Source organism: Calypte anna, chromosome 18 (genome assembly GCF_003957555.1).
Source record: "Calypte anna isolate BGI_N300 chromosome 18, bCalAnn1_v1.p, whole genome shotgun sequence".
In the NCBI taxonomy this organism is placed as follows: domain Eukaryota; kingdom Metazoa; phylum Chordata; class Aves; order Apodiformes; family Trochilidae; genus Calypte; species Calypte anna.
Genome location: NC_044263.1, coordinates 4,695,583 through 4,722,271, shown reverse-complemented (window position 1 = coordinate 4,722,271; position 26,689 = coordinate 4,695,583). Strand labels below are relative to the sequence as shown.

At 45.8% G+C, this 26,689-nt stretch overlaps 1 protein-coding gene across 1 annotated transcript in view; it reads left to right on the top strand.

Annotated features, from left to right (window-relative positions):
• Positions 1–26,689, top strand: part of DNAH9 (dynein axonemal heavy chain 9) — a 170,008-nt gene that overhangs the window by 91,957 nt on the left and 51,362 nt on the right. Inside the window, 7 exon segments of the mRNA XM_030462115.1 lie at positions 1,121–1,240; positions 10,620–10,808; positions 12,142–12,377; positions 14,985–15,107; positions 16,781–16,985; positions 22,306–22,470; positions 24,325–24,465. Of these exon segments, the coding sequence (XP_030317975.1) occupies positions 1,121–1,240; positions 10,620–10,808; positions 12,142–12,377; positions 14,985–15,107; positions 16,781–16,985; positions 22,306–22,470; positions 24,325–24,465 (1,179 nt within the window).

Sequence of the window (26,689 nt, the reverse complement as noted above, 5' to 3'; positions counted from 1 at the left end):
TTTTCCAGTGTCCTGGAGAGCTGCAGGTTGCCTCATACAATCCTTTATCCTTTTGTATTTTTCAGGTTTGTTTTCAGTGTGTAGCTCAGTGTTAAGGTGATTTACAAGCAGTTTAGCCTAAAGCAGTTTGCATTGGGTGCAGATAAAATCCATTATGCTTCTGCTTCTCTTATCAGAACTGAAATGCTCCAAGTGCTTGTGGGACCCACAGATGCCTGAGCAGCTCTGGCCAAGCAAAAAGCTCTTTTTCATTAGCAAAGGGAAGAGCATGATGGGCTCCAGGTGGTTTGGGCTGCTTCTGCCCAAGAACAGAACCAAAACACTTTGTGGCCAGCCTGCACTCGAGCTGGTCCCACCTGGAGCTGGTTTGGGTCCTCTGCAGGAGTGTCCCAAGGCACATGCTCAGGCAGCTTAGGAGCAGAGCAACTCGATTGACTTAGATGCCATATTCCTTATTTATATGCCATATTCCTGACTTAGATGTCATATTCCTTTCTAGAGAGAGGGTGCAGGAGGTATGGCTCAGGGATGGTTCAAACATACCTCCAGCTCCTCAAGGAGCCCCATTGGGGTTTTGAGAATAATTCGGTGAATCAGGACTGGACTGAGACCAAGGCGACTGCAGTGTTAGGAAATACAACATTGTTTTCTTAGCTGCCCTGTTCATTGCTCAGCAGTCATTGGTACTTGGACGTAAGGACCCACTGTCCCACTTTAAATTCCCACCAGGGTGGAACTTCAAATAAATGAGTTCTGCCTGTTCTTTGCCCCTGCCCCATCCCAAGGATGTGAGTTACAAGCACGTAAAATATCACAGCCCATCACTGCTCCACATTGTCTCCTCATCACAGAATCCCAGACTGGTTTGGGTTGGAAGAGACCTTAAATATCATCCAGTGTCACCCCCATGCATGGGCAGGGACACCTCCCACTAGACCAGGTCAATGCCACAACACAGTATGGGTCTGCAGCCCAGTGCCAGCCTGAGCACTGGCAGGCTCTGGGCACCTCCAGCCTGAGGTGGAGCTTGGCCAGCCCTGCCTGCAGGGTGAATCATCTCTGGAGATGGGTTTTCCTTAAAACTGTGCTTTTTTTTTTTTTTTTTTTTTAATATGTGCAGCGTCTCAATGAGAACCTGAGAAAGCTCACAGCCAGGTTTGAGAAGGCCACTTCAGACAAACTCAAATGTCAGCAGGAAGCTGAAGCCACAGCCTGTACCATCGCTCTTGCAAACCGCCTGGTAAGTGGCAGCAGATGCAGTTCTCAGGGTAGGGTTGGGGGTACTGGGTGCTGCCCAGGTACCATCCTGTGTGCACAGAAAGCTGCATCCCCTTGTTTGGTTTTTGTTTGGTTTTGGTTTTGTTTTTTTTTTTAATACATTTCCTGCACTGCAGCAGGTTTTGGTAATGAGAATGAATTTGCCTTGGCTGTTTTCATACATCAAGGGGCAGGCACGGCTTGTGTTTCAAGAGACTGGGTACACCCTCCTCACAGATCTCATCTCCTTTTTGGTATTGAAATGTGTGATCACATACTGATGGGCCAAAACTATATGACTTGAAAATTGTATAGTAAAGACAAAGGCCAGTTGCTTTGCAGGTGTTGAAATGAGAAGAAGTTAATAGTGAAAACCTCTAAAACCCCAGTGGGTGTTCCTGTTGTCAGCCCATCAATAGCATCACAGTCTGTTGTATCTTCAGAGTGTGCAGCCTCCCAGTCCTCTGCAGGGCAATGCCCTTGTCACTGCTCATAGATAAGAGACTGAGAGGTAAGGGCTTGTGTTCACACTGTCCTGCTGGCCCCAGCTCACATCCAGTGCTACAATTGCCCTTAAACCTTTCTATTTTGTCTTCTGGACCGGCTGTCAGCTTGGAGTGAGCTCTGCCCTGGCAGGCACTGGGCTTGGAGCTGGTTCTAGCAGCTTCCTCTGCTCAGCCTCCATCACATGAAGGCAACACTGATGTGGCAACAATTTGGTCATGTTTTTCAAAGATCCAATGGAGGTTGGGCTCAGTCTGTCTTGCTGAAGCTACTCCTGCAGGGGGGCTGGGAGCATCAGAGCACAGAAGGATTTTTGAAAGGGATACTGGATGTGGGGTTCTCTGTATTTTATCAAATGGTGGCTGTGTTGGGCTGTAATTTGTATGTGAAATATCTGTGTCTATCCCAATGAAGTGATAAATAGTAAAGCCAATTGGTTGAGGATTTGCTTTGGACATGGAGAGCTCAGTTCTGTATTTTGTCCACTCCATCCTTCTTAGGTGACCTTCAGTAAATTGCTTTAGCCAGGCTTTTCAGAGCTATTTAGGTTTCAGGAGGGTTTCATGGGCACATGAAAAAAGGCTGCAATTAGTGGGGGTATTAAAGTGCTCCCAAAGACTGAGCAGTTCACCACTGCATGTTTAGGCATTGAGAAACTTCTAAAAACCCCTTCATCTTTAATCTCTGTGTGCCTCCTTTGGCAAACTGGAGTGCAGCACAGTGGCTGCTTTGCAGACAAGGGCTGTGGTACACTCAGATAAAAGGGGTCAGAGACAAACAGCAGATGAGCCCCTTCCTGTGCTGATTTAAATCTTTTTTATGCATCCACTGAAGGTGTTTTATTCTATGATATTTTTCAGGTTAAATCTCACTGAATGCTTCCAAAATCCTTAATTAAAAAAGGAAGGTAGTGTTGGGTTTTTTTCATTTGAAAGAGCCATTTATGTTTCTGGGGAGATTTTACGTGATGAATATTTCTTTGTGTCTTTCTAAAGCCTAACAAAATCCTGTTTAACATGTGATGTGGAGGTAGATTGTGGCTCTGAGTCACATAGGAGGGAGTAAACATAAAACACAAAAAGAAAATGGTTTATGAAAAGCAAACATGGAAATGATGGTTTCAGTTCTTTTCATATTTGTATATGTGTGTGTATTTTACACTGAATGCAGCTTAATTTCACCTCAGTTAGTACTACTGTAACAGACAACATAGTTTCTTAAAGGTGCATGCTAAGCATGCAAACTCTTGGCTTAAAACATGAATCTTCATTCAGACTGTGATAAGGAAAAATTGTGAGGTTTTGTGCGTTTGGTGGTTTGGTTTGGGTTTTTTTTGGCTTAAGTGTGTTAACAAAATTGTGCTCAAAAACCCAAATATAGCAGTTCTTTTAAGAAGATAGGCTGTCACTGGGTGTGTATGTTCCTACCTGATTTTTAAATGTTAATAATTTCTTTTTAAAGAAAATGTATAGATCCTGAAATCAAGATTAGACACTGGAATTAAGTCTTAGAAAACTTTCTTTGGTTGCAGTTGTGGTTTTTCAATGGTGTTTGCACCAGTCCCTGGTCTGAGAGCACGGGGCCTGTGTCACAGGCAGGAAAACCTCAGTGAAGCCACAGGAATATATTTGATTTTAAGTGTGTTCTTTACCCAGCTCATTAGCTGGAACTGCTCATGGGCTCAGGGTCAGCTTAAAAGCATCCCTTGTTCCTGTGCCCTGCTGGTGCTGGACTGAATCCTTACCCGTTGAATACCTGAGCATGTTTTGCATTCTTTAGGCACAGTTTTGGTGTAGCAGTCAAACTGCCTCAGCCTCAGACCCTCCATTTCTTTCCTCTTGGAATGCCTTGGATGCACTGGTGACTGGTTTGGGAAAGAAACCTTTCCCTGCCCAGGCTTCAGGAGAATCACAGCAGCAAACTGACCATCTGAAAACCATTACAGCAGTTAGGGAGTGGTTTGTGCACATTCTGCTTGTCCCACCCCTCTGATGTGGTGGTGTGTGAATGGGGGAAACCATGGGTGTCTCTGCCTGTTCTCCAGTGGGTGACATTGCCTGGTCCTGTTGTTACTTCAGTCTTTTATATATGCATAAAATGTGAATGTTCAGGTGACTGGGTTCCCAGTGTCTCATTGCAGCAAACTAGAAATGGTAAAAGAACAGCAGAGGACAGGTCAGTGTGCGTCCGGAGCTGGGCAAGAGAACAGGGTGGAGGAAGGCAGGTTGATTTTTTTCTGGCATATAAAGGACATTGCTTGAGTACAGGCTTTCTACTTTGAATACAATTGGTATTTCTCGGCGCTGCCAGTCTTTGCTGAGCTTGAGAAGCCATTTTCATTTAGATTGAATTTGGATCTCTGTGTTGCTGTGGTGGGGACCACGAGCAGTCATGTCTCCCCAAGGTGCTGCCCAGGGAGGCTGACAAATGGCTTTGCTCTGCCCCTGAGGGTGTGGAGAGATTCTCAAGTGGTGTCTGTCTGCCTAGGTGAGACAGAATAAATGTTGGTCCCTCCATAGTCTGCCAGTGTTGTCCTCTTCCACCCCCTGCCTGCTGCCAGGATGAGCTCTCCCTGTCCTTCATCACTGATGAGCCCCTGTTCCAGGTTGCCCAGAGAAGCTGTGGCTGCCCCATCCCTGGCAGTGTTCCAGCCCAGATTGGATGGGGCTTGGAGCAACCTGGGCTGTGGGAGGTCCCTGCCCATGGCAGGGGGCTGGGACTTGATGGCCTTTAAGGTCCTTGCAACCCAAACCAATCTGGAATTCTCTGATCATTAGAGAAAAAACAGAGCAAGGTGGAAGCAAATCTCTGTTCCTGCATCAAGGATCACACAAATCTGAAGCCTCCTGTAGCTGGCACGGTCTCTCCATTGCTGAGAAAGATGACTGCTGGGCAGTGCCCTGGATTCTGCTAGGAACAAGCAGGGTATTGATCTCTAGCTGGCAAAGAGCATCTGTCCCACTTGCACTGAGTAGATTTTTCAGCCCAATAGTTACAAGTGTTGACAACAAGTAAGAGGCTGAGAGCTTGGGAAGCCAGTGCCAACCCTGGGCTTTTCTAAAGCCAAGGAGGAGGGAGTGGGACTGTTTGCATTCTCGTTTTGTCTGTGGCCCGCTGAGAGATGAATATACATGTACACACAGACATACAAAGCCTCATTAAAAGTCTTCTGTTGCTTCAAACAATGTACAACACAACAGCAAACAAGAGAAGAAAAAATGCTAACTGTCCATTTCAGTGTCTGTGCTGCTGTGATGCAAAGATTTGGAAAGAGATTTGAGTGATGCTTGAAACTCTCATATTGCTGAAAGCAGGTTCATAAACTGTCTTTCTGCTGCTCCCTCTCTCACAGCCCTCTTAACCTTACCCATCTGTGCCAGAAAAACACTGGAAAAAAAGATGGCAAGATATAGCAGCCCCCTTAGCAGTGAATGAAACACCTGGACAGCACTTCTCACAGAGCCCCCCATGGCTGTGGTGTTGAGCCTGGAACATGGCTGCAGGGAATATCACCTTCTGCCTCCCACCCCAACTCCTGGAGTGGTGATGTTGGCTGGAAGGGTTTCATCTCTTGCTGAAGGCTCCTGCTTCCCACTTGCAGGGAATGTTTCCTAGCTCAGCCAGAACAGTGTCACACAGGCAATGGGCTCCTGTGCCCTCCTGCTCCTGGAGGCACTTCAGAGCCTTGGCCACTGATGGGCAAAGTCATCCAGGCTAAATCCAGCAACTCTCATGCTCATTTCACGTGGAAGGTGAGCACAGTCTGTCAGCTCAAATGTGTGTCTGGAACGTCCCGTGGGCTCCTGCTGGGAACTTTAGCAAGGGGAGAGTGTGGCCCTTACCAGCACAGTGGCAAAGACAGAAATATAGCTGTGGCTCCTCATGGTACCACGGTGCTGCAGCCCTCAGTGATGTGCCATCACCTGGGGCTCTGCTTGCTGTGACTCACAGAAAACAGTGGGAATGATTAGGATCAGGGATGATTTAAAAGTCTGGGCAAGGCCAGGGTTATTTCTGCTGCTGGAAATTAAAAGGTCAATGCAAATTGTTGGAAGAAGAGGAAAGAAGCACTCAGTCCCTGGGAAATCAGCTGTCTGCCTGCAGCTGGGACATGAGCTGCAGTAGGAGAACCTGTTAACTTAGATGAGCTTGTATTGAGTCCTACTGTGCTTCCTGTAAGATGGAGAGGAATGCTGGAAGGAACAGGGACCATGGAGTCCTGGTCTGTGGTGGTTACATTGCCTCTTTACCCCATGGCACTGAGGCTTCTTGAAGCCCTGAGCATGGTGGTGGCTGCAGAGCAGAGCTGCTGCTGTGAGGAGCAGCTAACAGGGTCTGCTGGGCACTGAGAGCTGGAATCACCAATAGGAACAAGTTATGTCCATGCCAGTTCCACCAGCTGGTTAGAAAGCACAGCTTGCTACTGCTGCTGTCAAAAGCAGATCACTGGTGCAGGGCAGGCAAGGAGCTACTGATGTTCCAACTCACCTCCTGCTGCATCATCTCTGGCTTTGAGCTAGGAATAGATCCTGACAGCTCTTACTAATGTGCTGTTCATTTGACATCTGAGATGTGTCACCCATGTGACTCTGGGCTGCAAGTTCCCAGACTTTGAAATAAGCACAGTTGAGGTTGTAAGAACTGACCTGACTCAACACAGATAGTACTGCTTTGGGTTCAAAAGCTAATTAGGGGATGAAGGAAATCCCAGCTTTTACAGGACCTCTAATTTTAGTTTGGCATCTTGTAAACTTCAGACAACTTGGGAAAGGTGCTTCAGGGTCCAAGGGACAGGGTCCAGGGAATGTTTAAGGAACTCGGAGGGAAGCTGGAGAGGGTGAGAGGGTCTTTTCATAAGTGTCCAGCAAAAGGACAAGGGGAAATGGATTTAAACTGAAGGAGAAGAGGTTTAGGCTGAATATTAGGAAGTTCTTCAATATGAGGGTGGTGAGACACTGGCCCAGGTTGCCCAGAGAATTTGTGGCTTCCCCATCCCTGGGGCTGCTCAAGGCCAGGCTGGATGAGGCATTGAGCAACCTTGTCTAGATGAGAGGTGTCTCTGCCCATGTCAGGAAGGTTGGAGGAGGTGATCTCTAAGGTCCCTTCCAACCTCAACCATTCTATGATCCATGCAGCAGACAAAGGAGGATGGTTGGTGTGTGCTGTCTGGGAGTGAATATGTGCTAATGTTGCAGATGAAAATTTGCAATGACAAATGCAAAATAATGCATGCAGGGAAAATGGAGTGGAATCATGAATTTACATTGATGGGTCCTAATTGCACTATTATCACTCACAGAAGAGCTCTTGGAGCTGTTGCAGAGAGTTCTCAGAAACAGCACATGGTACTCGGCTGGAAGACGAACAGCAAATTGAATCCTAGGAACGAGCAGGAAAAACTGAGGAAGCAGAAGTGAAACAATCACTGTATCAGTCCAGATGGATGGTGTGCCCACAGCCTGCATGCTGAACAGTCAGGTTACACCATCTCAGAAGGCTGGAAATGATCTAGAAAAGGTACAAACATGTGCAACAGCTTCCACGTGCAAAGTGAGGATGCAGTTTAGGACTCTTATTGAATTAGGACTCGTTTGGAAAAGAGAAAGCATTGGAATAGCTGTGAGAGAAGCCTATAAAATTGTGACTAGCATGCAGAAGGTGAATAGGAAATGACTGTTCCCCATCCCTTCTTATCTAAGAGTGATCTAATGACATCTCTGTTAATTTGCTATGTGTTAAATAAAAATAATTCCCACAACTTCAAGCATCTGTGGTGGAGTACACCTGGGATTTCTTTGACATAGAAAACCTGATAGTAGTGTGTGACCCAAGCAAAGGAGAAGAAAAGACCCCCAGGACCTAAGTGAATAAAAGAAAAAAATCTCCTCAAAAATTAATTCACAATATGGAAAGAATCTACAAGTATTAGGAAAATCAGATCAGTGAAGACTTCTTTATCTTAAACTATGGAAGTAGTGTGAGAACTGACCTTGAGGGAACTGGAGGTACCAGCAGGCACTTCATCTATAAAATCTACAAAGGAATGGACCTGGATGTGGACCTGGTCATATCAAGATCAGCTCAAGACACTGGGGAAAGCTCTGCAGCTCTGTGTGGGGTCTGTGGAAGAGTAACTCAGCTGAAACAGATTTTAGAGGCAGTTCTGAGGCCGAATGAGGCAAAGAAAAATCTGCAGCCTCTTGTTCTGCTCCTGGAAGGACTCAGCCCCCCCAGAAGGTATTTTTCACTGATTCCAAGAGAGAGGTTTGTCAAGGCAGAAATGCCATTGGAGGTATTACTGCAGATATCTGTTAGCTCTTATGTTCATCAGAATAATCATACATGATGTGGATGAGATAGTGTGTAAGCAGGTCACACAGTTTCTCAATCACAGGAATACAGTAATGATGGAAATGGTCTATAAAAATTGTAAAAATTATACCAAGTGATAGAGATATGAAATGCCAGGTAGATAAATGTAAAGTAATGTAGACGGGAAAATTAGTTTTTACTTTCCATGCCCTGTAAGTGATGCTGAGCTAGTTATTATCATTCAGGAATGAAATGATGGAATTAAGAGTTCTCTGAGTATGTGAGCTCTGTGCTCCCAGAGGCAAAATAACCCTCAATAAACCAAAACCCAAGCTGAAATTGAATGTCAGGAAATCTTAGAATCTTAGGAAAAGAAGAGAGAACAAAACAGAGGAAAATCACAATTTCACTATAAGTACATTCTAAATACATCTTGAATGTGCAGCTGTACCTCCACCCTCACTGCTTTACCTCAAAGGATGTAGTAGAATGGGTAATGGTGAAGAGAAGGTAATGATAAAAAAAGAAACAGGATAATAAAGATTATATCAGTCAGTGAAGACAGAGATTGCAAGGACAATCAAAAGGCTGCTTCTGTGTGAGGAATTATTGAATAGGCTAAAGCTCTTCAACCTCGAAGGGAGACAGCAAAGGGAGGTGTCAGGGGCTTGAAATGCTGAGTGGTCTGGAGAAGGCGATGCTAGCGTGATTGTTTGCTGGTTTCCACCCTTCGAGCAGGTTTCAGCAATTGAAAAGGTCAGGCAGCACATCAAAGGATGTACTTTCTTTACTGAAAGCAGAGCTAAACTGTGTATCTCCTGGCTACAGGGGCTGGAGATGCCAAAAGGCAGGTTGGTTTCCAAGGCAGCTCAGACTCAGTTATGTAGGAAAAAAATCATCAGCGATCAGTAACCACAAAGATATAAGTTTTGTTTTAGAAAGTCCTTAAACCTCCAGGAACTCTATGAGGAGCTGATTTGTATGGTCCTCCCAAGTCATCCACTGGAGGCTGCTGTCAGCAAACAAGATACTGAAGGAGGTAGAGTTTGGGCCTGGCTCTTCCACTGGTTGGGTATTTCAGAGGGGAAGTGGAAAAACTTCCTTTGCTTGGCCGAACTGAGCACATTCCTTGGCCATTCACAAAAGCCTCTGGAGGTGTTCCTGGGGGTGAAAGGATCATGCATAAGAACTGCTGACATAACTGGCCAGGAGTGTTGGAAATCAAAAGGGAGCTCCTAACCCTCAGGAGGCAGCAAGATTCTGCTAGAACTAGGACTTGGTGTGGTTGGAACTTGTTTTGGTGGACATCAATGGATCTGAAGGTGGTGCCTTCCCATGCTGGGGATCTGAATTCTGCATATCAGTCTAAGTTGGTAAAATAACCGAGTTTAGGGAAATTGAAGGTGTTCATGAGGCTTATCATAGGGATTGTGGTAGAGCTGGTCCTATTTAACAGTGACCTGGAAGAAGGAGACACTGTTGTATTAGTCCTATTTCCAGCACCTCTTATTAGAGGATGTTTACAAAAGAGAAGGATATAGAGAATTTTTCAATAAAAATAAGAAATATGAGAAATAAGCCTAAGCTGATGTGGACTGTACACTGAAGAAGACAAATAGCAAGTGCTGCTTTGCCCTCAGACCTGAAGTCTGTGAGCAGAAGGGATCTCTGCATCACATGGATGTTTGCAGAGCACCATGACAACAGGAAAGTGATTGGCTATATGACCACAAGGTTTGGCATTCTCAATCTCAAATGAGGCCAATTTAAAACTGATTTGGGTTTTTCTGACTTGTGAACCTGAAGTATGCATTCCATTCATATTTCAGAAAATAGAGCTAAAGTTTTCCCCTTTAAAAAAATCTAAAAGGGTGTGTGGGGAAGTCAAGAAATCTCTTGTAACCATGACACTTCAGGAATGAGAGATCAATGATACCCCAAAAAGAAGTCAAATAAGTAGTCTGTGCATGTGGAGAAATTTTATTTTGTTTTATTTTATTTTGCTCTTCAAAACTGGCAAACTTGTTTGTGTGTTGGATGCCAATGAAAAATGTCCACAGGGAGGAAGCATTTTCTGGACAGAGCCTCAAGAGAAAGAAAAATGCAGAGCCAAGGGGATTGTGATCAAAAATCCCATCTACCTGGGGATGAATTCTGTGACACAGCTGAAGGTTGTGGCTGTTGGAGTGCTCTGTGTGAGGGAAGGTGTAATGAGGGGTGAATGTGTGGCATTAAGACAATTCACACCTGATGAAATCACACCTGATCAGAAATCCTTCCTGCAGGTATCTCAATGTGAATTCCTGCTGAGGAAGTGATGGGTTCTTCCTTTCTTATTTTAGAGAAGTTGTGGATCAGACGTCTGTGACTTGACTGCAGGACCAGGCTGAAGGGGTGGGGTTGCAAAGTAACCATTTAATATTTCTCATCCCCAGATTTTCATTTTAACAAATAATGTTTGTTAACATCAGGAGGAAGGGATGGGTATGTCCAGGACCCCAGGTATTGATTAAGGAACCTCTGTAATGATCTATTTGAAATTGTAGGTTGGGGGACTCACCTCTGAGAATGTGAGATGGGCTGAAGCTGTGAAGGACTTCAAACAACAACGGAGCACCTTGTGTGGAGATGTCTTGCTGATTACAGCCTTTGTCTCTTACCTGGGCTACTTCACCAAGAGATACCGTCAGGACCTCCTGGATGGATTATGGAAGCCATATTTACACCAGCTAAAAGTAAGCTCTGATCTCTCTGAAAAGCTGTTATTATTGGAATTACCATGACCATAAATTCTGATGTCCACAGGGGATCCCTCAAGGGTGGGGATGTCCTAAATGAGGGGCACCCCTTTGTGTCCACCAAGTTGGATTGAGGACCGGGACCTAGCCAGACTTGATTTGCTGCTCTCTGGGAAAGATGTTGGGGTTCCCATACCCCATGCAAGTGACCTGATTTCTCCATGTGTGGAGCAGATACCCCAGTGCAGCAACCCAAGCATGGACCAATGCTGTGTGGTTATAACCAGGCATCAGGGATGGCCTAGGAGGAGGGGAGGCAGAATATGGAGAAGAAATTGCTTGGAGCAGTCAGAGCTCACTGCCAAGTCTCTAGAAGGCTTGGAAAAACTCCAGATGATTCTTCATGCTGGACACAAGTTCTGTTCATGCTGGCTGTGCCTCTCAGCTGGTTTTACCCATGTCTTGCTGTTTAGACCAGATGGAGACCATCATGCTTCAAACTTGTTTAATATTTCACAAATTTTTAACATCAGTAAATGTGAGTGCTCAGTCTCCTGCAGGATGGAGCTTTTGAACAGCAGTACAGTAACTGGATGTTATAAATCCTGGTGAAATGCCAAGAAGCTTTTAAATAAGGTCACAGCGAAGCAGTGATGATTCCTGAATAAAATAGCAGGCACATTCCTGAGAAAATCAGCACATTCCTTAGGATAGGAGAGGAAAAACTTCATTCTGCATTTCTTAGTAATAAGCAAAAAAATTTAGTTAGGAAAGGTAATACTGTTCCAAAACCAACCAGAAAATACTTAGAAATTTCAAGGAAGTGCCTACATGTCTGGTGGAAAATAAAAAGCTCATTCTGCTCAGATAACTGTCACAGATAACATTCTGGTTGTCACTCCCAGAAATGGCCTCTTGTGTCTGAGAAGTGGCTCTGGAGCTGAAGCTGATGTTTTGCAAGGGAGCAGAAGGCTCACGAGGGTGCTGGGAACATTCTCCTAAGCTGTTGTCACAGAGTGCTGCACCCATGGAGCAGGAGCAGGAGCAGGAGCAGGAGCTGGGCTCGGCTCTGCTTGCTCATGGTGTTTAGGACTCTGAAGGTAAAAATCTTTGGGACAGTGTTTCTATTTGTTCACAGCAGGATTGGGAAACAATACTAAATGAACCCATCCCATAGAATTGGAAACTACTGATTAGTACAATTTATTATTTTTTAATTAAGCTCATTTCTCTTGAAACGTTTTCCCTGCTGGCAACTGGTGCAGGTCACAAGTCACCCTCCCAGTTTTTTTTACCAACACAGCAGGAAGGACTTCTCCTTTCGTCACAGGTGCCAATCCCTGTCACTCCATCCCTCCATCCCTTGGCCATGGTGACAGACGATGCCACCGTTGCAGCCTGGCAGAACCAGGGCCTGCCCGCCGACCGCTCCTCCACCGAGAACGCCACTGTCCTTGTCACCTGCGAGCGCTGGCCCCTCCTGGTGGATCCCCAGCTGCAAGGGATCAAATGGGTCAAAACCAAGTATGGAGAAGGCCTCCGAGTGATCCGGATTGGGCAGAAGGGGTAAACATCAGCAGCCTTCTGACGTGGTAACCAGGTGGTTCCCCGCCTGTTCATGTGTGCGGAGCTGTGGGTTTTACCTGGAGCCACCTGAGGCACTGACACTGAGGGAAACCTCAGGGGTATTTGTGCATTCATTGCTTGTTCCTTACCAAAACAATAGAGATTTCTCATTCAATAGAGGGTCTGTTTAGTGCGTGGCTCAGTTACCCAGTTACTCAGTTCCTGAGTACTCAGTTACTCCTTTCAGGCTGAGAATGGAGAGAGTGCTGAAGGCTGAGCTCGGAGCTGGGCTGTGGCATCCTCCATCAGGCTTGTCTTGTGTGTCATGTCCTGACTCAGTTTTCCCTAAGAAAAACTTGAGTTCTCACAAAGAACTTGACTTGTGATATGCTGTAAAAGAATTAGAGAATGCAGCCATTGGTTTTATGTATATTTGGCAATGTGTAGATCTGAAAAGGAAATATTTTTTCCTTTTAGTGTTTACTCTTAAATATTTAGTGTTTACTCTTAAATATTTAGATAGCTTCACTCTGAACATGAGTATTTTGCCCATCTTCAGCATTACATAACCAAGAGGTTGAGTGGGACCTCCTACACCTCAGAAAAAGAGAACAGGCCTGGGCATGGAGGCTAAAGCTGCTCTGAGGGTCAACACATCCTGGAAACCCTCCCTTGCTGGCACCAGCCAGGAGTTTGTCATTGCTGCACCAATGCATTCCTCTGGCTGCATCTTTCTGGGGAAGGATTTCTGCTGTCTCAGTTTGCACATATTTTTCCCCTCTAGTGAGGAGTCCCAGCTGGTGTGGAGCAGACCCAAAGTCAAATCCCTGCTTCAATATGAACCCTGAGATTATTTTTTGTAATACAGAGTGACCTGAGCTTGGAGCTTGCAATTTAGAGATGTCTTGAGATTGTCTGGGTTGTTTTGCTGGTGCTTCCTCTGCTTTCCTCATGATAAATAACAAGAAGTTGTTAGATTTAATAACATGTGGGATGAAAATGCAGCTGATTTTTCATTAGAGCATATTTCTGTTTTCTGGTCACGGTGACTGCCAGTTACAGCAGTGTGGGGAAAAGTGAGTGTCCCAGAGAAGGCACCCAAATACATCCCTGCAGCATGCAACAAGGGGAATGGACCCTGTAACATTCATGTGCTGCCATTGCAGCTTGCAGGGCAGACCCAGTGTCTCTTTGTCCCCTCCCTCCTCTGCCACACACCAGGCTGGCAGATACTCTAAGGAGGGATTTAGTGTGTTGCTGTGATGTCTTATGGCTGTTGGCTAAAAGCATCACTCACTGCCCCATTGCACTAAATAAGGGAGTGTTTCATCATCTGGGAATTGGTGCTTCTTTGCTTTCAGCTCCTTTAAGAGACTTAAACCTTTCCTTTAGGTAAGGGCCATTGGACTGAGCAGTTTTGGGGTCAGCTGCTGTCATTCTCTCTGATTGTTTCATTGCATAAAATATCCCTGGCCTGAGAAAGATGGGGGCTGTTGATCAAGGTGGGGGGGGGATTGCATTGTATCAATGTTATCCTTAAAGAGCGGGCCTAAAGGCCACTCTGAACTTCTTGTCTCAGATCTTTCTAATCACCCCTTGAGGAGGAAACTCTGCCTTGGATGAGGAAACTGAGTTTTAGCCAGTGTTACAATGGATCAGTGCAACAGTGATGGTATAAGACTGCCCAAGTCTCTTCTCTCCCCTTTGCAGAGAAGTTGTATGAAATGCAGAGCAAATCTGAAGGAGAGAGCACTAATTCTTGACCTTCCTCCCCTTCCCAATACAAAGCATTCCAATGCAGAGCATCCCTGCTCCACAGTTAGGCACTGAGCAAAGGGGACCAATTCCCTCTTGAACAAAGAAACTGTCCTAAATGTGACTCTAAACCCTGGGCAGAATGGAGCCAAAACTTGTTCTTCCTCATTGCTTTTATTCAAGAATAACTGCACTAGGGTGTTCTGGGAGAAACAAAGGATTTGCTAAAAATAACCTGATTCTGTCCCATCTTTGTTCAGTGATGCTCTTTTCTCAGGAGAGAAGGCAGTTGTTATGTCTCATTTGGGAGGTCTGAGACCTGGTGCTTTTTGTTGGACTCCTGCTACTGCCCCTTTCTGCACTAATGCTGGGAGCATCCCTCCAGCATCCACCTCACTGCAAAGCATCATGGAATAGAGTCATTGATGTTGGAAAAGACCTATAAGATCAACCAGTTCCAACCACCAACCAAACACCATCATGCCCAGTGAACAATGTTCTGAAGTGCCACATCTAAACATATTTTTGAACCCCTCCAGGGATGGTGACTCCACCACCACCTTGAGCAGCATGTGTAATGCCTGACCACTCTTTTGGTAAAAATATTCCTCCTAATATGCAATTTAAACCTCCTCTGGTGCAATTTGAGACCTCTAGTCCCATCATTACTTAGGAGAAGAGACTGACCCCTGCCTCACTCCAGCCTCCTTTCAGGGAGGTCCTCCCTCAGAAGGTCCTTCCTCAGCCTCTGCTTTGGACCAAACAGTCCCATTTTCCTCACTCTTCATAAGCCTTGTGCTCCAGACCCTTCCCCATCCTTGTTGTCACATGCACCCATGCTTTTTCCCCCAGGTATTTGGACACAATGGAGCAAGCCCTGGCTGCAGGGGAGGTGGTTTTGATTGAAAACCTGGAGGAATCTGTGGATCCAGTTTTGGGGCCATTACTGGGGCGAGAAACAATCAAGAAAGGAAGGTGAGGTCTGAAGAAGTTTCTTGGCATGTGGAAATAGGTGCTTTGTGCTGTGGTTGTACTTTCTGATCCTGGCCTCAGGTTGTGGGTGTTCACACAGAGCAGCACTAACGTTCCTCTTTCAGCACTGAGAGCATTTTAAGTCAGGCAGTCACAGGTAATTCAGCCAGAGGATGGCTTTGAACTAAACCTGGGTTTTTCATCTTGTTGGACAGTGTAATTCAAAACTGATGTTCAACTCCTTTGCTGTTGTTTCACTGGCTTTTGCAGAGTGACCCCACTCCATCAGCCTTTAGGACAGGTGTCATTCCAGTCACGCTTTGCTGCTGACAGCTTCACCTCTCGCAGAAGCCCAGCAAGGGCTGCCCTCTGTGCCTCCTGGTGCTGTCCTGCTCCAGGTCTTTTGCAAAAAATAACAAAAAAGCCCCTTAAGCTCTACATTTCACATTCCATTATTTCCTTGAGGATCATTTCCTTACTTGCCTTGAAATATCCTAGGATGATGTAAACTGCTGGGAAATGCAGGTGGACTGGAAAGTTCACAGGGGAAAACATCATGAGAAGTGTGGCTGGTTGTGGGTTCACCTGCAGGAGGGAGGGAAAGGATTATTTCCAAGGGATTGACAGTCCCAGGTGAAGGGGATAGAGATGTTTGAAAGTGGAGATGGACATAAAGCAGAGGTGGTCTGATCCCTGAGCTCCCCTGCAGGGGAAAACACAGTCGTTGCCTTTGGGACCATATGCCTCTGCTCTCAAAAGCCTCTGTGAGATCACTTGTTTCTTAAGAAAGAAGAAATTAATCATAAATCAAATAAAAAGTCTGTAGGGTTTGTGTTTTGCAGGACCCAAATGCAGACCCCACAGATACTGGCAGTCCTAGAACAAGAAGGTTTTTGTGAAACCAGGACTCTAGACAGTATTTCTGGGAGCTGCCTGTGCTTCATGAGCTCTCTCTGTCTGTTTCACAGCTCTAAAAGCAATTGGGATGCCCAAGAGGACACCCAGAGAGTTGATATTTGACTGGAAAGTGCTTTCAAATACCCAGGATAACATCCCTGTTCTTATCACGGTCCCCCTGTGTCCCTCAAAGTATTTCCAGTTTCTCTTGTCCTCTGGTTCCCCTGAGCCTCATTAAGCTTGGGTGGTGAGTGTGTTGATTCCTGGGGTCTCTGTAGGTTTTAGAGTTGATGTCAGAAATACAGAGCAGGAGAAAAGAGGGTTTTCCTGAATGATGTTCCCTGCCAGAAATGGCAGCCAGCTGCTCTCCAAACCTGGCTTCACTGCTCCACCTCAGTGCAACCAGAGTTGGCCTGAGCTGAGCCAACAGACCAGGCAATTTTAGATCTGGCTAATTAAAATCTTGGTGCTGAAAGGCTTTCCTCCCATTTAAACCAACTTCAGGGAGAATACAGCCTCTGTGAAAAGCAAAGGAGGGTTCATGGTTGAACTGGCCGTCCCACCTTGAGAAACTGTGAGCCTTCTCAAATAGGATCCAGAATTCAGGGACAGAGGTCTGGGACTTTCATCCTAAACCAGAAGTGTTTCAGGTGCATCCAGTTTAAAATAGCAATTTTTTTGTGAAGAATGCCAAGTCCAGTGCTGGTAGATGCCACTGGCTGTTATCACTGGTTGTCCTGGAAAAGAAGCACATTTGTGTCCTTCTGGTCTAATTTCAGGTACATTAAGATCGGGGACAAGGAGTGTGAGTTCAACCCTGCTTTCCGTCTGATCCTGCACACAAAGCTGGCAAATCCCCACTTCCCACCCGAGCTCCAGGCCCAGTGCACCCTCATCAACTTCACCATCACACGAGATGGGCTGGAGGACCAACTCCTTGCTGCCGTGGTCAACATGGAGAGGCCTGACTTGGAGGAGCTCAAGGTCAGCAGACAAGAGTTTACACTGGGGAGTAGTATTCTTCTTGTTTAGTATTATCTTAATAATAATTATGCATAGTAATAGTATAAATATAAAAAATTGTTACAGTGATCTAAACCAAAAAGCATTTCATGTGCAAGGCTGAGAAGATTCCTGAGCATGTCACAAAATCAGATTTTCCTTGAATCAAGAAACGTTGAGGATTTTTTTTGGTCCGTTTTTTGTTTTTGTGGTATTTTGGAAAGACTTTAACTGCAATTTCAAATTTTTTTTTCTCCAAAAATTTGGGTAGGAATCTCTTCCATCCTCTTCTCTTGAAAATGGAAACTGAGATTCTCATTGTACCATTTTTTTTCTGGACTTAACTGATTTAGTTTTGGAGGCAGACTTAATTTCAGTCATTTATGGTACAGGATTCCTACTGTCAGAATTGTGAGGCTTGTAATGAACTTTTTCTCTTCTGTTTTTCCCTCCCACTTGTTTGTAGCAGGCCAAAATGTCTCTCTCTCTTTTGTTTAATAAGTATGGTTTGGGTTTCAAGATTATTTTTTGAAGAAAATCCTTTGTTCTAATGGCACATTTAGCAATGTAACAAACATGTATTATACTAAATATTTACTGAGAGTGGGAATAAATTTACTGCACATGTTCAGTCAGGCCAGGCCAGTTTTGTAATAATCTTTTCATTTAATGAGGTTCTAAAGTACATTTGCTGTGCAGCCGTAATGATGCATTCAGTCTTACCCAGGCTCATGTGCTAACGAGCCAAAAGATGGCATCAAAAAGACATAATGAAATGATTTAATGTGTAAGCCATGGCTACCTCCCTGGGACCTTAAGAGACCCAGAGCTCCTCCACTGGACACCCTTAACACCCCACTGGGTTGCAAATGCTGCCAACAGCCCCTTCCTTTGCTGAGCTGCACTGAAGGGAGCTGGGAGGGTGACCACAATTAACATAGCAGGGTCATTAGCTGCTCCTACATTAAGGGCTATTCCTCTTAGCCTGGGCAGCATTGCTGTCACAAGAGGAAAGACAAATTCAGTGTCCTGGACAGCCAACAAACCCACGATGAGGCTCTGAAAATCAGTAACTCAACACTCCCCTTCTGTAACGGAAGGAACTAGAAAACAATACAGAGGATGCAGATGTGGGATCGTGTCCTTTCAGGGTCCTGCTTCTTCAGGGTCTGCATGTGGTGGGAAGAGGAGGTTGGGCACAGGGCCAGGGCAATGTGTCCCTGAGTGCCAACTGTGCCACGGTGGGGACAGTACGGGGCTGTGATCTGGCTTCAGAAAGCACTGAGCAGGTACAGATTGGTGTGGGGTGGGATTTTCTTTTCCTTTAAGAATCTTTAAGACCATAGGAAGAAAATACAAGAGCTCACTGTCTCTTCACTCCCTCTCACCTACTTCCCTTCTGCTACAGTCCTGCTGCCCCAGGGAATACCATGGGGGAGAGGACCAGCCTGGTAGTTGAGATGCTCTGCTAGATAGAATCATAGAATCATAGAATTGACTGGGTTGGAAGGGACCTCATAGATCATCGAGTCCAACCCTTGAACCACCGTTGCGGTTGCTAGACCATGGCACTGAGTGCCACATCCAGTCTCTTTTTAAATATTTCCAGGGACGGAGAATCCACTACTTCAGTGGGCAGCCCATTCCAATGCTTGATCACTCTCTCTGTAAAGAAATTCTTTCTAATATCCAACCTAAACCTCCCCTGGCACAACTTAAGACCATGCCCTCTTGTCTTGTTGAAAGTCGTTTGGCAAAAGAGCCCAACCCCCACCTGGCTCCAACCTCCTTTCAGGGAGTTGTAGAGAGCGATGAGGTCTCCCCTGAGCCGCCTCTTCTTTAGGCTGAACAGCCCCACCTCCCTCAGCCTCTCCTCATAGGGTCTGTGCTCGAGTCCCTTCACCAGCCTGGTTGCCCTCCTTTGGACCTGCTCCAGGACCTCGATATCCTTCCTGAACTGAGGGGCCCAGAACTGGACACAGGACTCGAGGTGTGGCCTCACCAGGGCTGAGTACAGGGGCAGAATCACTTCCTTGGACCTGCTGGCCACGCTGTTCCGGATACATGCCAGGATGCCATTGGCTTTCTTGGCCACCTGGGCACACTGCTGGCTCATGTTCAGCTTCCTGTCGATCCAGACTCCCAGGTCCCTTTCTGCCTGGCTGCTCTCCAGCCACTCTGTCCCCAGCCTGTAGCGCTGCATGGGGTTGTTGTGAGGATGAGATGAGGAACAGTCAATCAAAAAAAAAAATCTCTTTCCTGCTGGAATAAAAGCAGAGATGTGTGTTCTGCTAGGGGGGCTGGCAATGGCTGCAGGGGCATTGCCTGCTGGGTGGCTGCTGGCCAGGGGCTCAGCACCATCTTTTGCCCCTGCTCTGTTTACTGAGGCGAGAAAAGCCCCTCAGGCTCATGTCTGATAGGTGGGGAACTCCTTGAAGATGAAGATTCCAATCTTTGGATTCCCCAGAGGAGAAGACTGCTTCTCTGTGTGTGTTTTAATCCATCCTTCTTATCCTGGGATAGAGGTATAGGCACCTGGTGTAGATTGAGGGCTCTGGCTCATGGGCAGATGGAGGTGACTCCTACAGCACTGCCCCACAGTTACTGAGCTCAGTCTCTTGTCATGGGCAAGGGTGAAACACATCTTGGCTTTGGAGCTCAGAATTTATCATTAATAACCTAAACACAATTCATCAAGCAGCTATTACTAATCCAATTACAATAACACTGACATTTTTTAAGTGTTTCCTCCACACAGTCTGATTCCATAGTCTTTTTCTTCATTGATTCCCCATTATTCAGTCTTCCTGCTCCTTCTTACCTCTGAAGCTATCGTTATACTTGAAACCATCTCCCATCTTCACCAGTCTTCATTCTTTGGACTGAAATGTCTCAAATGGCATTTGTCTCAAACTCAGTGTCTGTTTAGTGCTGAGAACAACCTTGGGAAGAATATTTTCTAGCTGTATGCCAAGCTATAGGTGGAGATGCAGTGAGTTAGCTGGCTTGCTGCTTCCCTAGGTACAGTGTGTGAAAGTCCTTGCACATTTAGGCTGTGGTGGACAGTACTGAGGTTCTTCTTCAGGAAACACACTCAGCAGAACTGAAAACAAAGTGTTTGGGGTTTTTTTTTTCCTCTGGTTTGTGCTGTTAAAATAATAGAATAAGAGAATAAGAGAAGAAAGGACATGGAGAAAGTCCTTTGCCCATCTGCTCACCCACTGCCCCCCTGTGGGACACGGAGAGAACTGGACGGGTGAAAGTGAGAAAACTCATGGGTTGACATAAAGACAGTTTAATAGGCAAATCAAAAGCTGCATGCAGAAGCAAAGCAACACAAGGAATTGGTTCACCACTTCCCATCTCCAGGGATGCCAGGCTCCATCACATCAAATGGTTACTTCTGGAGACAATTGGCATCACTTCCCCCCTTCCTCCTTCTTGCCCCAGCTTTAGATACTGAGCATGATGCAATTCAGTCTGGGATGTCCCTGGGGTCAGGTGTCTTGGCTTTGATCCTTCCCAGCTTCTTGTGCACCAGCAAAGCATGGGAAGATGCAAAGTCTTTGATTTCTTAGCAACAACCAAAGCCATCAGTGTATTATCAATATTCTTTTCACACCAAATGCTGTACTGGATCCAAAACACAGAGCTATTCTAGCTACTGTGAAGAAAGTTAACTGTGTCCCAACCAAAATCAGCATAGAGAAGGTGGCTTCTGTGGCTGAGCTGGAAGAGGTTGGTGATGAATGCTGTAGAACTGGCCTGTAGCTCAAATTTAACTATTTTTTTTTCTTCTTTTCCCCAGTGGAATGAAATTTGAACGGCTCTCAGAGTAAACTGTTCCCCTGAAGTAGTGCTGTTAGATATGAACTTTGAAATAACAAATAATGAGCTCCACTGCAGAATTAATAAATGATGACCTTGCTGCTGCTGAAAACAATGGCATGATAAAGCTGCAAGAGATGCAGGGAGATACATACAGCATTGTGTGCACTTCTGAGGGTGCTTTTTAGAAATTGTGTGGTGATTACAAGCTACTGGAGCAAAAATCAGACACATCCTCATTAATAACTCCAGGGCTTACAGTCATGGTCTGGAATAACAGCTGCAAAATGTCACTTTGCAAGGCATGCTATGCTTGAATGACAGAAACACAAAAAATTAGTCATGTTAGTTTTCTGTTTCAAGATCTATAAAATATTTACCACCATGGGCAAAGTCCTGTGTGTAATGCCTATAGAACAGGCCCTTAAAATCAGCCATTTATAGCTGAAGCACCAATAAATGGTATGCTTGGGTGCACACTCTGCTGAGTATTTGGGCTGACATTAACATGGAATGAGTCTGTGTGCAGCAAGTATATGAAATTTCAGCCCAAGTATTGAAAGATCATTTATTAATGAAAGAGTTGCTTAATCTGCTTGAAAACCCCTGACAATGGAGCAGGTACTTCTGGTTTCCTTTCATGTTGTGGGTCTGGAAAAGACCTAGGGTCACATTTCCATTCAGGAAAGCTGGGGTAGGGCTTTTTGCATGGGTGTGCACCAAGAGGATAAGGGGCAATGGTTTAAAACTTGAAGAGGAGAGATTTGGGTTAGATATTAGGAGTAAATTCTTTACTATGAGGGTGGTGAGACACTGGTTACCCAGAGAAGCTGTGGCTGCCCCATCCCTGACATCCTCAGTCTCCTTTCTGCCAATTTAAAGCCATTTCCCCTCATCCCATCCAGCAAGGCCATGACTGTGCTCTCAGTTCTGAGCCAGGTGTGTGCTGTGCTCATCTCTGGACCCCAGTGACCTTGCTGTTGGTTTGCCATCAGGGATTAACCCCATGCTCCTTGCTGGTGTGACCAGTGTTGGGGAGCAGTGGCCAGTGCAGAGGTTCCCCAGCAGTGGTGAGAAGCAGCAGGGACTACCCAGGCTGACTTGATACTTCTAAGAAGGAGATGCAGGGATATATATCTGAGATGGGGGATGGGATTGAGATGGGATATTGAGATATCACATATTGATGTATTGAGATGGGATAGATGGGTTTTTCCTCCTGATTAATTTCCAACATTTTTATACATTCCTAGTGAAAGGGCTCAGTTCTCCTGGCTCTTTCTGGGCTGTTCAAGGTTTCTCTGTTGAATGCAGCATGATCCCCAGAGATCTGCCCGTGTTCAGGAGTCACAGTGAGCAACAGGAGAGTCAGTTAGAGCCTGCTTCCCTGTGTCAGTTCCCTTTCTTCCCTGTCATTAATCCTTGCTTTAGTGTGTGTTTTTTGACTAAAACTTTCTGAATTTATTATTTGCAGTCAGAGCTCACAAAGGAACAGAATGGATTCAAAATCACCTTGAAAACATTAGAGGACAACTTGCTCTCTCGGCTGTCTTCAGCATCTGGAAACTTCCTGGGAGACACAGTGTTGGTGGAGAACTTGGAGATCACTAAACAGACAGCTGCAGAAATTGAAGAGAAGGTACAAAGACAGAGATAGCCTCAAGAAAAGCATGTGTGGCATGTTATCTTTAAGATTTCTTCGTGGAACATAATTTCTTTACTCTTCCCGTCTCTTCCCCTCTGTTAAACAGAGAATCGACCCTGGTGTAAGCTGAAGTGCTCTCCATTCTGGACAGCTTAAGGCCATTTAGTTCTTTGAAGCTTTTGTGTGTTAAATGGCCTACTTAAGACCAAGAGAAAACATCAGTGTCAGATGTAAAGACAATAAAATTTACACACTGTGTCAAGGCAGCTTTAGACTGTTTTAGTGTAATCCTGAATACATAATGGTTCCTCAATTAAGTTGGATTTTAGTACTGACTGGGGACTGGGAACTGTTCAGTTTGCCATCTCGAGTAAATCTGCAAAAGCTTAGGGATTTCCTACTCTTCTGTTCCTTGGAATACAAATACAATTCCAGATTGTATTTGCTGTGTCAGCATTACCACCTGCTTAGGTCACCTTGCTTACCAGAAGGAATAGTTACATGCAGAGACGTTTCCCCTGCCACTGAGGGGACTTGAGAAGTGTACTTGTCATGCCAGGATGTCTTCCCATCTTCACAGCCCACATTGGTCCTCCTCCAGCCCACCAACCTGCACTTCCCGGATGAGTTACCCCCATGCTGGGGTGAGGTTGGAACTGCCTCTCATGTCCCAGAGCTGTAGCCCCAGAAGCCAAGGAGCTAACATCAGTCTTTCCCACCTAACTTTTATTTTAGCAGAATTATTAATCATTTTGGAGACAGGATATCTAAAAGTTAGTTGCCTAAGCTAGGCTCTGGACACCCTTTTTATTCAGTGGAGAGCTGCCAGAAGGGGACTCATCTGATGTAGACAGGAGATTGATGGCCCAAGTGGGTGCTTGTTCCTCCAGCAGTCGCTGAAGCTGCTCTCTGGGGGACTTGGGCATTACAGTCACAGTCCATCCAGGCTACTCCCACTGATCCCAACATGTGCTGGTTGCACTCAGCAGATTCAGGCTCAGTCTGTGCTTCACTGGAAAAGTTTAATGTGCCCTTTCCAGATGGTTTGGGGTGCCCCAGCCAGAAGGTTTGATTCCCCAAGCAGAAGGCTTGATGTGCCCCAGCCAGATGTGCTCAGACCAGCTTGAGTCACAGCTGAGGGACTCCCACTGGTGTTTTGGTGGGGGCTGTCTCATGCCCTGCTTGTACAACATACGCTGAGCCCTTTTCTGCCACATCCTCATTGCACGGTTTGCTGAGCTGTCTGGATCAGCTCTGGCTCAGCAGCATGTGGCTGTGTTGCAAGACACTTATGAGTGTACATAACCAGAGCCTAAAATAATCCCTGAGAGGCTCGAGGATGTCACTTTGTGCTGCTGAAGTGGAATGAAAGAATGAACAGGAGTGAGATGATAATGGAGTGATGTACCTGCCAAAAGGATTTTCACTGTGTCCATCAAGACAGCTCTGCAGACACCTGGCCAGCAAGGCAGGGAGTGTTAAATGCTGGTGAGGAAAGGCAGCAAACAGCCCTTATAAATTCACTGTTCTCAGCCTTGGAGAAGCTGCCTGGAGAGCAGCACTGGGTCTGTTCAGCCCTGTGTTATTCATGACCTGCACAGGAGGGGGAGGAGAAAAACAGTTCCAGTTAGTAAAGAGCAGGGACCCTGGTGAGGAGCAGGAATAGGCTGGGGCAGAGCACTGGGCAAAATGCTGGTAAATGCAGTTAAAGGGGGAACATTGCAGAGGAGGAGGAACTGACACTGCTCAGCCTGACACCTTTGTGGCAGGGCTCAGCCCTCCCCTAGGCTGCATGCTCAATCCAAAAAGTTGCTTCCGCAGTAATTTTGGTCTGTGTTTGCCTCCCAGGTCCAGGAGTCTAAAGTCACAGAAACCAAGATCAACGAGGCCAGAGAGCACTACAGACCTGCTGCTGCTCGGGCCTCTCTGCTCTACTTCACCATGAGTGACCTCCACACCATCCACCCCATGTACCAGTTCTCACTGAAGGTACCATCCCCACCTGCCCAGGGCTGCAGAAGGTTGGGACACTTCTTCCTTTTGAGCCACAAAACCATCATCTTGGGCATCCTGGGGACATTTGATATCCCAGACAAAAAATATTCCACTACTTTGGTTTATGGAAGAGTTTCCTGTACTTTCCTGTGTTGAAGTCTGCTTTACATACATTATCCTTAATTTAAAGACTCATAGAATGGTTTGGGTTGGAAGGGACCTTAAAGATCATCCATAGCCAACCCCCTGCATGGGCAGGGACACCTCCCACGAGACCAGGTAGCTTAGATCCCCATCTAGTCTGGCCTTGAGTACTGCCAGGGATGGGGCTTTTGCAGCTTTCCTGAGCAACCTATTTCAGCATCTGATCATCCTCTAAAGAATTTCCTCCTAATATCTAATCTAAGTCTCCCCTCTTCAAGTTTTAAACCATTTCCCCTTGTCCCCTCCCCACACCCCTGTGTCCAAAGCCCTCCCCTAGCTTTCTTGTAGCCCCTTCAGATATTGGAAGGTTTCTATAAGGTCACCTGGGAGCCTCCTCTTCTCCAGGTTGAACAACCCCAATCCCTCAGCCTGGATTCACAGGGAGGTGCTCAGCCCTCTGAGCTTTTTAGTAGCTCTGCTCTGGACACACTCAAGGAGCTCCATGTCCTTCTTTTGATAGTGATCAGCTGTTGTTATGAAAGATTTGTCCAAAACCTGCTGCAAGCACTGAGCAGAGCATGTTTTTTGCTGCCTTGGGGAAAGGAGCAGAGTCTGCAGTGCCTGCAAAGGCCCAGGGAGGAGTGGGCTGAGGGCCAGAAGAGAAGGTCCCTCCCTGGCCTGAGTGTGGGCCAGGGTCCCAGCATGACTGACCTTGCCAGCCAGCCCACTGCAGGTGGTTATATTAGGATCAGATTACATGAGCTTCATTAACTTTTCTTTCTGAGCACTTGAAGTGTGTGGAATGATAGAGTCAGACTTAGCAATGCACTAAAATCCTTTATTACTTCAATCCAGGAAGTTTCATTGAAAGCAGAACCTTATGATCCCATTTGTTCTTTCCTTCATATTCACAGCCTTGGTCTGGCAGAATATGATGAGCAATGGATTTAAAAGATATCATTTAGGGAAAGAACCAAGAAAGTACCTTTTTCTGTGTATTTTATGTATTTATGCATAGAGATTTTGCACAGCATTGGAACCACTGGCTCTGTAAATTAATATCTATATTTCTTTATACTTACACTGGTTCTGTATTTGTGGTGTCATCAGGGTCATGGTGCCTGTGCAGGTATTTCATAAGTTAACAGGAATTGCCACAGCCCTTATCAATGATTCAAGACTTTGATGTTGAAACAGTCCTGGCTTCCCAAATGACACTGTATTAAAAAACATCACTCTTTAAATACAGTCTTATCCCATGGAAACCACATCACCAGGGGTTTATTGCCACCTTCTGTACAAAAGGCAAGTCATTCCTACTCCCATCTCTAAAACACAAGAAAGGTCTGAAGCATCTGGGCTTTCAGGAGCTTGGATGCTTTCTACATCAGTTACAGGAGTCTTTCAGGCAATCAGCAGCCTGGTGGGAAATCTAACTTTGAGTTTGTGTCTGTGGGTGGCTGGTGTGAAGATTTTCATGACTTGGACCATTACTGCCTTCTGGTACAGGCCCACCCATGCACTTGTCTACAGTCTGGAGCAGTCCTCTGGAGGGCTCTGTTTCCACTTTCTTCACAATGTTGTGTGCCTGTCAGACAGACTTAGAAGCCTACAGCCTAAAATGTCCTTAGACTAGAAATCCAGATGGGATATATATCCCATGTGTATATATATCGTGTGATACCCCTTTGCAGTGTGCTTGCTGTCAGTCTCAGCTACAGGGATGCTCAGGATGGCACCATGAACATCTCAATGGGGACCATGCTGGGCAAGAGACCACTTTTGCCTTGTGCTCCTAAAATGAATGTAGAACAGCCACAGCCAAGGGGTCTATGCTCCAAAAGCCTTGCTACTTTTCTGTCTTGTCTAAACAGATTACCCCTCCCTGCATAGTAGGTGTGGTTCTCTAATATATGGACATGTTCTATGGAGATCTAGGATTAATGTTCTTCCTTTAGAGAACATTCTGACCTGGAGTTTCTTACCAGAACACAATTTCCAGCATTACTGATTGATTTCCATGTAATTATTACTACTCTTAGTGATGGGGCTGATGTGATAATGCTGCCATGTG